At 45.6% G+C, this 13,075-nt stretch overlaps 1 protein-coding gene across 3 annotated transcripts in view; it reads right to left on the bottom strand.

Annotated features, from left to right (window-relative positions):
* Positions 1-8,993, bottom strand: part of EPHA8 (EPH receptor A8) — an 83,530-nt gene extending 74,537 nt beyond the window's left edge. For all 3 annotated transcript variants that reach the window (XM_069948361.1, XM_069948362.1, XM_069948366.1), the window contains exon 1: positions 8,925-8,993. In XM_069948361.1, the coding sequence (XP_069804462.1) occupies positions 8,925-8,979 (55 nt within the window). In that variant the 5' untranslated portion in view covers positions 8,980-8,993. The remainder of the gene's footprint in view (positions 1-8,924) is intronic.
* Positions 8,994-13,075: the final 4,082 nt, after the last annotated feature.

The following is a 13,075-nucleotide window of genomic DNA, read 5'->3' as shown; positions in this document are numbered from 1 at the left end:
TCTTTGTATTATACACTTGATTCTATGGATTACTGTGGTGCTCTCTACACCGCTCCAGCTCTGCTATCTCTTATACACAGGATCTCTGTATTGTACACACTATTCTATGGATTACTGTGGTGCCTTCTACACCGCTCCAGCTCTGCTATCTCTTATACACAGGTTCTTTGTATTATACACTTGATTCTATGGATTACTGTGGTGCTCTCTACACCGCTCCAGCTCTGCTATCTCTTATACACAGGATCTCTGTATTGTACACACTATTCTATGGATTACTGTGGTGCTCTCTACACCGCTCCAGCTCTGCTATCTCTTATACACAGGTTCTTTGTATTATACACTTGATTCTATGGATTACTGTGGTGCTCTCTACACCGCTCCAGCTCTGCTATCTCTTATACACAGGATCTCTGTATTGTACACGCTATTCTATGGATTACTGTGGTGCTCTCTACACCGCTCCAGCTCTGCTATCTCTTATACACAGGTTCTTTGTATTATACACTTGATTCTATGGATTACTGTGGTGCTCTCTACACCGCTCCAGCTCTGCTATCTCTTATACACAGGATCTCTGTATTGTACACACTATTCTATGGATTACTGTGGTGCTCTCTACACCGCTCCAGCTCTGCTATCTCTTATACACAGGTTCTTTGTATTATACACTTGATTCTATGGATTACTGTGGTGCTCTCTACACCGCTCCAGCTCTGCTATCTCTTATACACAGGATCTCTGTATTGTACACGCTATTCCATGTATTATTACACTGTTCCAGCCGTGGCCTGCCATAATTTTCAGCTACATCACCGTCGCTGTTCCGGGTAATACAGAACATCATCACATGAATATTAACATACAGCACCCAAATAAGCTATAGGTCTAGCATTGTGGTATGGTCGACATCCCTGGGGGTCTAGGGCAGTGAAGGGGCTAAAAATCCCTGGTGATCCATATGGTCATGGGGTTAATAATTGGTCCATGGTGGTCTAGGGGAATATACTGTAGTAGAAAATCCCAGTATACCCAGATGACTAGGGCAGGGAGGGGGTTGTTCAGAGCAGTGAATATAATACTCCCACATGCTATGGCCCCGAAATATAATACTGCCACACACTGTGCCCTCTGAGTATAATACTGCTGCACACTGTGCCTCCTCTATATAATACTGCCACACAGAGTCCTTTCTATATAATACTGCCACACACTGTGTCCCTTCTATATAATACTGCCACACACTGTTCCCTCTGAATATAATACTGCCACGCACTGTGCCCTTGAATATAATACTGCCACACACTTTACCCCTTCTATATAATACTGCCACACACTGTGCCCCTTCTATATAATACTGCCACACACTGTGCCCCTTCTATATAATACTGCCACACACTGTGCCCCTTCTATATAATACTGCCACACACAGTGTCCCTGAATATAATACTGCTACACACTGTGTCCCTGAATATAATACTGCCACACACTATACCCCTAAATGTAATACTGCCACACTGTGTCTCTTCTATACAATATTGCCACACATTGTGCCCTTTCTATATAATACTGCCACACACTGTGCCCCTTCTGTATAATACTGCCACACACTGTGCCCCTTCTGTATAATACTGCCATATACTTAGCCCCTGAATATAATACTGCCACACACTATACCCCTGAATGTAATACTGCCACACACTGTTCCCTCTGATTATAATACTGCCACACACTGTGCCCTTGAATATAATACTGCCACACACTGTTTACACTCAATATAATAGTGCCACGCACTTTGCCCCTTCTATATAATACTGCTACACACTGTGCCCCTTCTCTATAATACTGCCACACACCATTTATTTATATATCCTTCTTTCCCCAGTGGCAATAAAATTCAACTTTTATTAATTTTTGAAAAGACATATGGTGTATAGGTTAAAATTTTGCTGCAGACCACTATTAAATTACTCAGATATATAGCGCTATAGTCCATGTGATGCTAGCGGACAACACGGCCAGATGATGTTACAGGACCCTAAACCGGGTGTAACTCAGGGCTGCTGCATGATGCAAGAATCAGGGACTATCCCGAAAACTATTCAATATGTGAGGGACGTTATGACATTATGTGACCGAGACCTTTACACACAGTACATTATGTGTCTGAGACCTCCACCCACAGGACATTATGTGTCCGAGACCTCCACAAACAGGACATTATGTGACCGAGACCTCCACCCACAGGACATTATGTGTCCCAGACCTCCACACACAGGATATTATGTGACCGAGACCTCCACACACAGGACATTATGTGACCGAGACCTCCACACACAGGATATTATGTGACCAACATCTCCACACACAGGACATTATGTGACCGACACCTTCACACACTGGACATTACATGGCTGAGACCTCCACACACAGAACATGACCGAAACTTTCACATACAGGACATTACATGACCGAGGCCTCCACACACAGAACATGACCAATATCTCCATACACAGGATATTACGTGACCGAAACCTCCACATACAGGGCTTTACGTGACTGAGACCTCCACACAAACAGGACATTACATGACCGAGACGTCCACACATGGGACATTACATGGCTGAGACCTCCACACACAGGACATTATGTGCCCGAGACCTCCACACACAGAAGATGACCAAGACCTCCAACACACAGGATATTACGTGACCGAGACCTCCACACACAGGACATTACGTGACCGAGAGCTCCACACACAGGACATTATGTGACCGAGAGCTCCACACACAGGACATTATGTGACCGACACCTTCACACACTGGACATTACATGGCTGAGACCTCCACACACAGGACATTATGTGACCGAGACCTCCACACACAGAAGATGACCAAGACCTCCAACACACAGGACATTACGTGACCGAGACCTCCAACACACAGGACATTACGTGACCGAGACCTCCACACACAGGACATTACGTGACCGAGGCCTTCACACAAAGAAGGTGCCACGATCTTAACACCCAGAAAATTATTTGACCAAAGACCTCTACACTAAAGGATATTACATGACAGAGGCCTCCACATACAGGACATTACGTGACTGAAACATGCATACAGGGAACATTACATGACCAAGACCTCCATACACAGGACATTACGTGGCCAAGACCTCCACACACAGAACATAACCGAGAACTCAATATATAGGACATTACGTGGTCAAGACCTTCACACACAGAACATGACCGAAACTTTCACATACAGGACATTACATGACCGAGGCCTCCACACACAGAACATGACCAATATCTCCATACACAGGATATTACGTGACCGAAACCTCCACATACAGTGCTTTACGTGACTGAGACCTCCACACAAACAGGACATTACATGACCGAGACGTCCACACATGGGACATTACATGACCGAGACCTCAACACACGGGACATTACATGGCCAAGACTTCCACACACAGTACATGACTGAGACCTCCACCCAAAGGATATTACACAACAGAGATCTTCACACACAGGACATTATATGATTGACACCTCCACATACAGGGCTTTACATGGCTGAAACCTCCACACACAAGAAATATTGTGACTGAGACCCCCACACATAGGACATTACTTGACCGAGACCTCCTTACACAGGACATTACATTGCCGAGACTTCCACACACAGACCATGACTGAGACCTTAACACACAGGACATTACATGACCGAGACCTCCACAGAAAGTATATTGCATGATAGAGACTTCCACACACTGGACATTACATACCTAACACCTTCACACACAGGACATTTCATGATCGAAACCTCCACACACAGAACATGACAGAGACCTACAACACAGGACAATATTACGTGAACGAGACCCCCCCCCACACACACACACACACACAGAACATTTTGTGACCGACACCTCCACATACAGAATATTACTTGACCAAGAACTCCACATACAGAACATTATATGATTGAGACATCCACACATGGGACATTGTATGACCAAAACTTAAACACAGAGGACATTGCGTGACAGAGACCTCCACACACGGAACATTATGTCTGAGACCTCCACACACAGGACATTATGTGACCAAGACCTCCCCACACAGGACATTATGTCTGAGACCTCCACACACAGGACATTATGTGACCAAGACCTCCCCACACAGGACATTATGTCTGAGACCTCCACACACAGGACATTATGTGACCAAGACCTCCCCACACAGGACATTATGTCTGAGACCTCCACACACAGGACATTATGTGACCAAGACCTCCCCACACAGGACATTATGTCTGAGACCTCCACACACAGGACATTACATGACAGAGACCTCCACACAGGGGACATGACATGGCCAAAACCTCCACACACAGAACATTACATGACTAAGAACTGTGCGGAGGAGGGCATGGGCACATCTACCAAAAAGACAAGGAGCTCATGACCTGAACACGGCCAGTGGCAAGAGCCAAGTATGTCCTGGCTGATGACTTTACAGGAGATTCCACCTAAGCCTGATGTAACTCAGGGCCCGGTGCATGATGGAGAGCAAGTATCAGGGACTACCTGGAAATCTGTGCACTATGTGGAGGTGACAAGATGTGGTAACAGGAGGACATTACATCACACTCAGGACATTATGTGACCAAGACCTCCACATACAGGACATTACGTGACCGAGATATCAAAGCACAGGACATTACATGACCGAGACCTCAACACATAGGACATTATATGACCGAGACCTCAACACAGGACATTACATGACCAAGACCTCAAAGCACAGGACATCAGATGACCGACACCTCCACACACAGGACATTACTCGACTGAACCTCCAGATATAGGACATTACTTGACCGAAACCTCCACACACAAGACATTACTTGACTGAAACCTCCAGATATAGGACATTACTTGACCGAGACCTCCACACACAGAACATTACATGATCGAGTCCTCACACATGGGACATTACATGACTGAGATAAACACACTGGACATTACATGACCGAGACCTCCACATACAGGATATTACATGACCGAGACCTCCACACGCAGGATATTATGTGACAGAGTCCTCTACACACAGGACATTACTTGAAGGTGACCTCCACACTTGGAACATTACATGACCAAAATCCGCACACACAGGACATTAAATGACATCCACACAGAGGACATTACATGACTGAAACCTCCACATACAGGACATTATGTGACACGCGGAACATTACATAACACGTGACCGAAACCTTGAGATACAGGACATTGCATGACCGAGACCTCCACACATGTAACATTACATGACCGAGCCTCCACTCATAGGACATAACATGGCTGAGACCTCCACACACAGGACAATACGTGACTGAGACCTCCACTCATAAGACATTGCGTGGCTGAGACCTCCAAACTCAGAACATTACACAACCAAGACCCCAACACACAGAACATTACATAGGCAAAGAGTGTACACATAAGGCCTTACATGACCAAAGAACACCACAAAGTAAGTATTACATGATCTAGACGTTTACAATGAAGACATAACATAACCTTTAACCTATAACCTAGACTGCCACATATGGACTATAACATTAAAACCCTCTAAATATAGGATGTTATATGGCCAAGACCATTGCATATAGAGTTATTACATGATCATAACCTCTACATTTACCCTTACCCTTACATGATCTTGGACCACCACTTGGAGGACCTTCCTATGTGATCAAAGCCTCCACACATAGGTCACTACATGAATGAGACCTGCACATATAACACATTATATGACTGAGACCCCTTTAAAGGAGACCTTACATGACTGAGATTAAATGGGCACACAAGGCCTTACATGGCCTAAACACAGAGGACATAATGTGACCAAGAACTCCGCTTAGGAAAGAACATGAGATCTTTCATAATGAAGACACCCGTAAACAAGGTAGTACACAAAACGACCTAGAGGAAATTACATGGAACACTTGGGGTCCTACATGACCAAAACCTCTACATAATGGGCATTATATCTACACAGAGGACATAGCCGAGACCTCCACATATAGGATATTACATGATCAGTACATCTACATGTGGGATAATACACGATTGAACCCTTTATATACATGGAGCTGCACACACAGGACATCACATGATGGAAACCTCTACACATAGGACCTAACATAACGAGACCCCCACTCAGGAGACATTACACACACACACAGGATTTTGTATGACATACACCCCCACACACTGGATTACATTCATTCCGATCAAATATTGGTCATAGTAAATACTGTGATATCCTGTGATAGCACAGGATACTGAAGGATCTATATACTCCACTTGGCCTGGAGCATGTCTGGTTTCCAAAATCTTTAGATGGAAGTGAAGAAATCGTATTTGTATGGGGTTATCCTCACTCTCTCTTGATGACAGATGGTGAAGTATAGGATAGGGTATGTTGGATATAAACATGTCAGATTTTTTTCCCATGGTAGACAAGTCACTGCTAGAGGAGTCTAAAGGGGGATTGATGAATGTGGAGGGCTATCGAGGGGTCTGGATGGGGACAATGGAGTCTGAAGGCACAGATGGGCCTAGTGCAGGGCAGTAAGGTCTAAAGGGTACAACTATGTCTGGAGGAGGAGACAGAAGGCACTGAAGGAAGAAATAATAGTCTGGAGAGGAAATATTTTATCTGGAGGAGGCAAAGCAGTCTTGATGGGACAGTGAGGTCTTGAAGGCACACAGGGGTCTGGTGACAACAGTATGGGAAAGGGCAGCGGGACAGAGGAAAGAATAAAGGGGGACAGAGGAGTCTTGAGGAGTACAGATGGGCCTTGAGCGGACAAAGTTGGATCTAAGAGGGCATGGGCTTGGAGAGGTCAGAGAAGTCTAGGTGGAGTATAGAGTGGTTTAGAGGTGACAGAAGAGTGCAGACAAGGACTAGGGGGTCTAGAAGGGTAAGGGGAGTCTGGAGAAAGTTACAGGGGCCTAGAGGAGACTGGAGGAAACTGGTGGATCTGGAGAAGAACAGAGGTGTCTAGAGGAGACTGGAGAAGACTGATGGATCTGGAGGAAAACAGAGGGTTCTGGAGGAAACTGGGGGATCTGGGGGAGAACAGAGCGGTCTGAAAGAGACTGAAGAAGACTGGAGAAGACTGATGAATCTGGAGAACAGATTGGTCTGGAGGAGACTGATGGATCTGGAGGAGAACAGAGGGGTCTGGAGGAGACTGGAGAAGACTGATGGTTTTGGAGGAGAACAGAGGGGTCTGGAGGAGACTGATGGATCTGGAGGAGAACAGAGGGGTCTGGAGGAGCCTGGAGAAGACTAATAGATCTGAAGAAGAACAGAGGGGTCTGAATAAAGCAGAGGAATCTGAGAAATCTGGTCAGGACAGAGGAGGCTAGAAGAAAACAGAGGGGTTTGGAAGAAGGTCAAAGGGTATTGAAGGAGAACAGGCAGGATCTGGCAGCAGCTTACGCCCTTGTCCCTTATCAAAAACAAATGTATATTCAGACACGTTGAATGAGCGCTCCTATATGGGGAGATAGGAGGAATAGCTGTCAGGTGAATGAGCAGTCATCTGAGAGCTGTCGCAGATGTATGGGCAGCTGAAGAGCTAGACATGGTGATCAGGTAGAGGGGTGGTGAGGCCATGGAGATTGTGTACACAGAGAACCATAAGTCTTTACTATTTACTTCCCTAAATTAGGAATAAATAAGTGTTAGCATTGGGGTGACACGATGGGACCTGTAGGTAAGGCGCTCCGGGTGAAGGCTGGTATACACTGAAGTCCCTGATACTTGCTCTACACTGTATACAAGAGTCCTGCCAGTGGGTGACAACCATCATGTGGGATCTTTGGGACTTTATTCACACCATGAATGGGGCACAAGGGGCAACCCTTAGTGGTCTGGATGCGTATGGTGGTGGGATCAGTCACATTCACCACTTCTGGAGCTGGATCCTGTGTACTGGATCCTGGTAGTTGTGATCTCCTGCACAGTCTCCCGTTCACAGTATATAAAGCCGGCCATACATTGTAGATGACTATCAGCAGAATACTTGTTTGGCCGACAGCTATCTCTCTCAGTTCTGGCATGAACAGTGTGTGCGGCTAGGCATGCATGTTTACTGCCATAGGGGGAAAAGCGGCTGCGGACATCTCTGATCTGACGTATCTCCTGGGGAAAGACATACCAAGAACCCAACATTGTAAATGATTGTCGGCTGCAACCCTACACCTTAGACAGTCATTAGAACTGAGATATACATCAATGCTCTTGGCGTAAGGCCGGGAATTGGTTAAATGGACGTTTATATGTAGGATATGTGATGTTTAGTGCGGGCAGCGGAATGGACTGATCATATATAAGAACAGGATTTGGTAGACGCCATCAGTCTCCGGTTTTACCTAGCTGACGTAGGTCTATCTGACTTGGGACAAGTTGGATGTGACAGAGAGGGAGCGACATGGAGAACGGAGTAACTCGGCACAGCTGTGATGGTGTCAGTCATCTGATAGAGATATCAAGTTTGGCAGCTCCCCAGCCATTGTCCACACTTCAAAGGACCCGTCCCACCTTGTCGCCCCAGGCAAAGAATGAGCCGGCGTTATCCGGAGGACCTCAGAGTATTTTATGCACCTTCAAAGCAACCTCGGATCAATGACAGCTGCAACTTTAGAATGGCAGAGCATTATCCATGTCCCCTGGCAGGTTCTGACAGATTTTGGCAGCATAATAGATATATACAGAAAATGAAGAGTCCCTCATCCGAAGAGAAGAAAATAAAATAAAATCAATCTACATGGACCAGAACATAAAGTGGTGGCAAAGCGATGAAAGTGTCAGACCGGAGCAAAGTGACTCTTACCTTCACTGCCACCAGCAGAGACATAGGAGACCACAGAGAACCCGATACACAGCATGCAAGCAATCCGGGGTGCCTGTGCCATTGGAAGCGAGCACTCCTGCCTGGATCTTTGGCCGTCTCTCTCTTTAGAAGCTCGCAGGATCACTGCGATATAGACGCCAGCAAATCCTAGAGCACTTTAAACCCATTTTCTCACATACACATAGGCAGGCTGCAAGGAGAAGGAGGGGGCAGGCTGCCTGTCAAATCCTAGCAGCCAATTGTACGGAAACCCCCCTCTCCATCCCACATCTGCTGCACCCCCCACCACGTACAGACAGCTCAGCGGAGCAGACACTTTCTCACCTCTCAGAAACCAGAGTGTATATGATAACATTGGGAAGGGGAATCGATGCTGGTGCCGGTCATCTACATTACCAGAGCCTGCTCTTATGGTCCCATCTGACTTCATGTGTGTGGAATAGTACAGTGACAGGATGCAGGAGCTTCTGGTGGCCATTAGAAATCGAGAGCACCAGCAAAATTCTTTGTGATGCAATAAGTGCCAAAGTGTTGTGTGCCCCGATGTCTTTGTGTCCCGATGTCTTTTGTGTCCAGATGTCTTGTATGCCTCAATTTCAAATGTGCCCCATGTCTTTTGTACCCCAATGTCTTGTTTTGTGTGCCCAGGTTTCATGTGTGCCCCATTTTCATAAGTGCCCCATGTCTTTTATGTCCTAATGCCTTGTGTGTCCTATGTCTTGTCTTGTGTGCCCTATGTCTTGTCTCATGTGCCCCCATGTCTTGTCTTGTGTGCCCCATGTCTTGTGTGCCCAGATGTCATGCGTGCATGAAGGGCCAATGGATTCTTACCCAACATCATAAAAGGCGAATATGAGACTACAGGACCCAAGTGTAGGTTGCGGTCTAGGATGACCCTCATAAAGACTGGATGTGGCCCTTCTGTCTGTCTGTTAATGGTCCCACCTATTATAGTATGGCTGGAAGGCAGATGAGCTGATATTTCAGCAGGGTCACTGACAGGGGATGCCTACATGGGGGGAGGGGGCTAGGTAGTGGTATGCCTAAATGGGGGGGGGGGGCAGTAGCCAGGGGTGTTTAGGGTCACTTGGGCACTTGTCACAGTAGTGTTAGACCCAACCGGACTGTTGGCACCGCTACAGAAAAGTGTAAACCAGAGTCTAGTGCAAAAATAAAATACTTTACTGGAGAGTAACTCAGTGCAAACAATACACATTATGTACAAACAGTACAAATCTTTACAGAGAACAGAGGTGCTGACTAGTGGTGAGCGAGCATGCTCATCTGAGCTTGGTACTCGTTCGAGTATTAAGGTGCTCGTTACTCGGATCGTTACTTGGGTAGCTTATCTCGATACTCGAGAAAATGGCATATACCTTTTCCTGTAAGTTTGGCGCAATTTCTCAGCCAATCAACATGCAGGAGACCCATACATGTCAATATCAGCGATTGATTGGCCAGATCAGATGACCCGGGCATATAAGAATCTGGGCCGACGGTGCTCGCCTAACATGCATGCTAAGAAGAGAAAATAGAACAGCGCTCCATAGCACAGATCAGGAGGTATGAACGAGCGGTGAGAGGATAGTATATAAGACTCTCACCTGATGCGGTTGTGCAATGGAGAGGCACAACACTCAACAAACGTATGGACTTAGACCGCTGCCACTCCCAGGTAAACCATCCAAGATGGGTATTTCAAAGCAAGATAAACGAGCTCCTCTCCAAACCAGGGTAAGTACCCTGGTTTGGAGAGGAGGTCGTTTATCTTGCTTTAACATGCATGCTGGAAGTGATTAGGGACAGAGCTGCTGATTGTCAGGAAGAATGTTAGGAAGGGAATTAGCGTTCCTGTAGGCAGGGAATACTATATACAGAACCCAACAGCCCTTGTAAGGGCTTAAAATCTTTTTTTGGAGTACTCCTGATTGCTGGCTGGGACTTGCAGTGCAGCTACCACGATCTTAGCTGCACACTGTGGTGATTGGCTGCTGGCAGAAAGGGGACAGCAGGTGGTGCATTCAGATCCCAAAGAAGTCCTCAGTACTATTATTTAATATTATTATTTTTTTTTGTGGCTGGTGCTGCTGCTGCTGTTCATTGTATTGCTGTGATTCGTAGTACACCTGAATAGAACCTAACTGCTCATTGTCCTGTGTAACATGTGGCATACACCATATACCACCACTTACACACAGACTATACGACAACCTCCAAAAACTAGTGTGACCAGTATATTTTGTCATCTGCAGCCAGTCTGCAGGGTTGCTTCTTTATTAAGTGCAGCCATATCTAACCTCACTGCTCATTGTCCTGTGTAAGAGGTGGCATACACCATAAAGCACCACTTATACACAGACTATACGACAACCTCCAAAAACTAGTGTGACCAGTATCTTTTGTCATCTGCAGCCAGTCTGCAGGGTTGCTTCCTTTTTAGGTGCAGCCATATCTAATCTTACTGCTCATTGTCCTGTGTAAGAGGGTGGCATACACCATAGAGCACCACTTACACACAAACTCTATATGACTACCTCCAAAAGTAGTCTGAGTAATATATTTTCTTGGCTTGCTGTGATCTGTAGTGCAACTATCTCAGTCTTGACTGTGCAGTGTCCATAAAATGGTGAAGCCCAGGGGAAAGGGTCGAGGGCGTGGGGTTCCAAGCAATGCAGCGAGCAGAGGCCGTGGTTCTGGGCAGGGTGACACAGCACCTATTGAGGAGGGAGCAGTGGCACACCGCAGACATTCTTTCCCTACCATATTCTCGCAACTTACGGGGTCTCAGGGTGCACCCCTATTGAAACCGCCGCAGTGTGAACAGGTGATGATGTGGATAGCGGATAATGTGTCCACTAACTTATCCACCACCCAGGGTACCCATGCTCAATCCTTAGCTGTTGAGCGTGTATGGCCTGAAGAGGAGGAATTAATGGAGGAGGAAGAAATTGAGAGTCAGCCTATTGAGGAGCGGGAATTCTTGTGTGTTGGGACCCTGGCGCACATGGCTGACTTCATGTTAGGCTGTCTTTCCTGTGACCCTCGGGTTAAATGTTTTTTTGACAATACCAATTACTGGCTGTTCACCCTCCTGGACCCTCAGTACAAGCAGAACTTGCCGAGGAACCGAGTAAGAGAGTGAATCAATATCTTCGATTTCAAATTTCAAATCAAATCAACTTCAAGTGAGGTGCTATTTTGTCAGGTCATCTATTGTATCTCCAAGATACATGCCACAGCTAAAAGGAACAGACATTGAAAATGGTGGATCCTAATTTAGGATCCTTGTGTTGTCCATTTCGAACCATACAATTGGTGGATGACTTGCGGTTGTCCTCTGCTGTCCTTTCATTTTGTAGCTGTTTCAAAGGCAGTAGTCAGCATCTTGGTAAAGGCCACTTTATGGCCTGTTTTTTTTAATCTTCAATTTCAATTTTCAAATTAAAATCGACTTCAATTCAAATGCTATTTTGCAGTTCTGTCAGGTCATCTATTGTATCTCCAAGATACATGCCTTAGCTAAAAGGAACAAACAGTGAAAATAGTGGATCCTAATTTTGGATCCTTGTGTTGTCCATTTCGAACCGAACAATTGGTGGGTGGATGTAAACTTGCGGGTGTCCTCTGCTGTCCTTTTATTTTGTAGCTGTTTCAAAGGCAGTAGTCAGCAGCTCGGTATAGGCCACTTTATGGCCTGTTTTTTAAATCTTAAATTTCAATTTTCAAATCAAATCAACTTCAATTCAAATGCTATTTTGCAGGGCTGTCAGGTCATCTATTGTATCCCCAAGGTACACGCCACAGCTAAAAGGAACACAGTGAAAATGGTGGAAAAAGTCCACCCACTACTACTGCACTTGCCCTTTCTTAGATACTCTTTAAAGGATTAAAGGTGTATTCATTTTAAAAAAATCAAACTTTAAACTCAAAATTTAAACTAATTCGAATTCAAACTCAAATTTTAATTCAAACTCAAAATCAAATTATAATTCAAACTTAAAAAAAATATATATATTTTAAATTCGGTCGCCAAAACAGAAGCAGTGGGGAGAAGTGGTGAGTGACATGATACTGGTAAAATTACCCCAATTGCTAAAGTAGTCAGAGGGTGTCATGCCCCAGCCCTGGTC

The sequence above is a fragment of the Dendropsophus ebraccatus genome, chromosome 12 (genome assembly GCF_027789765.1).
Source record: "Dendropsophus ebraccatus isolate aDenEbr1 chromosome 12, aDenEbr1.pat, whole genome shotgun sequence".
In the NCBI taxonomy this organism is placed as follows: Eukaryota; Metazoa; Chordata; class Amphibia; order Anura; family Hylidae; genus Dendropsophus; species Dendropsophus ebraccatus.
Note: the sequence above shows the minus strand (reverse complement) of the source record. Positions and strands in the feature narration are given on the sequence as shown.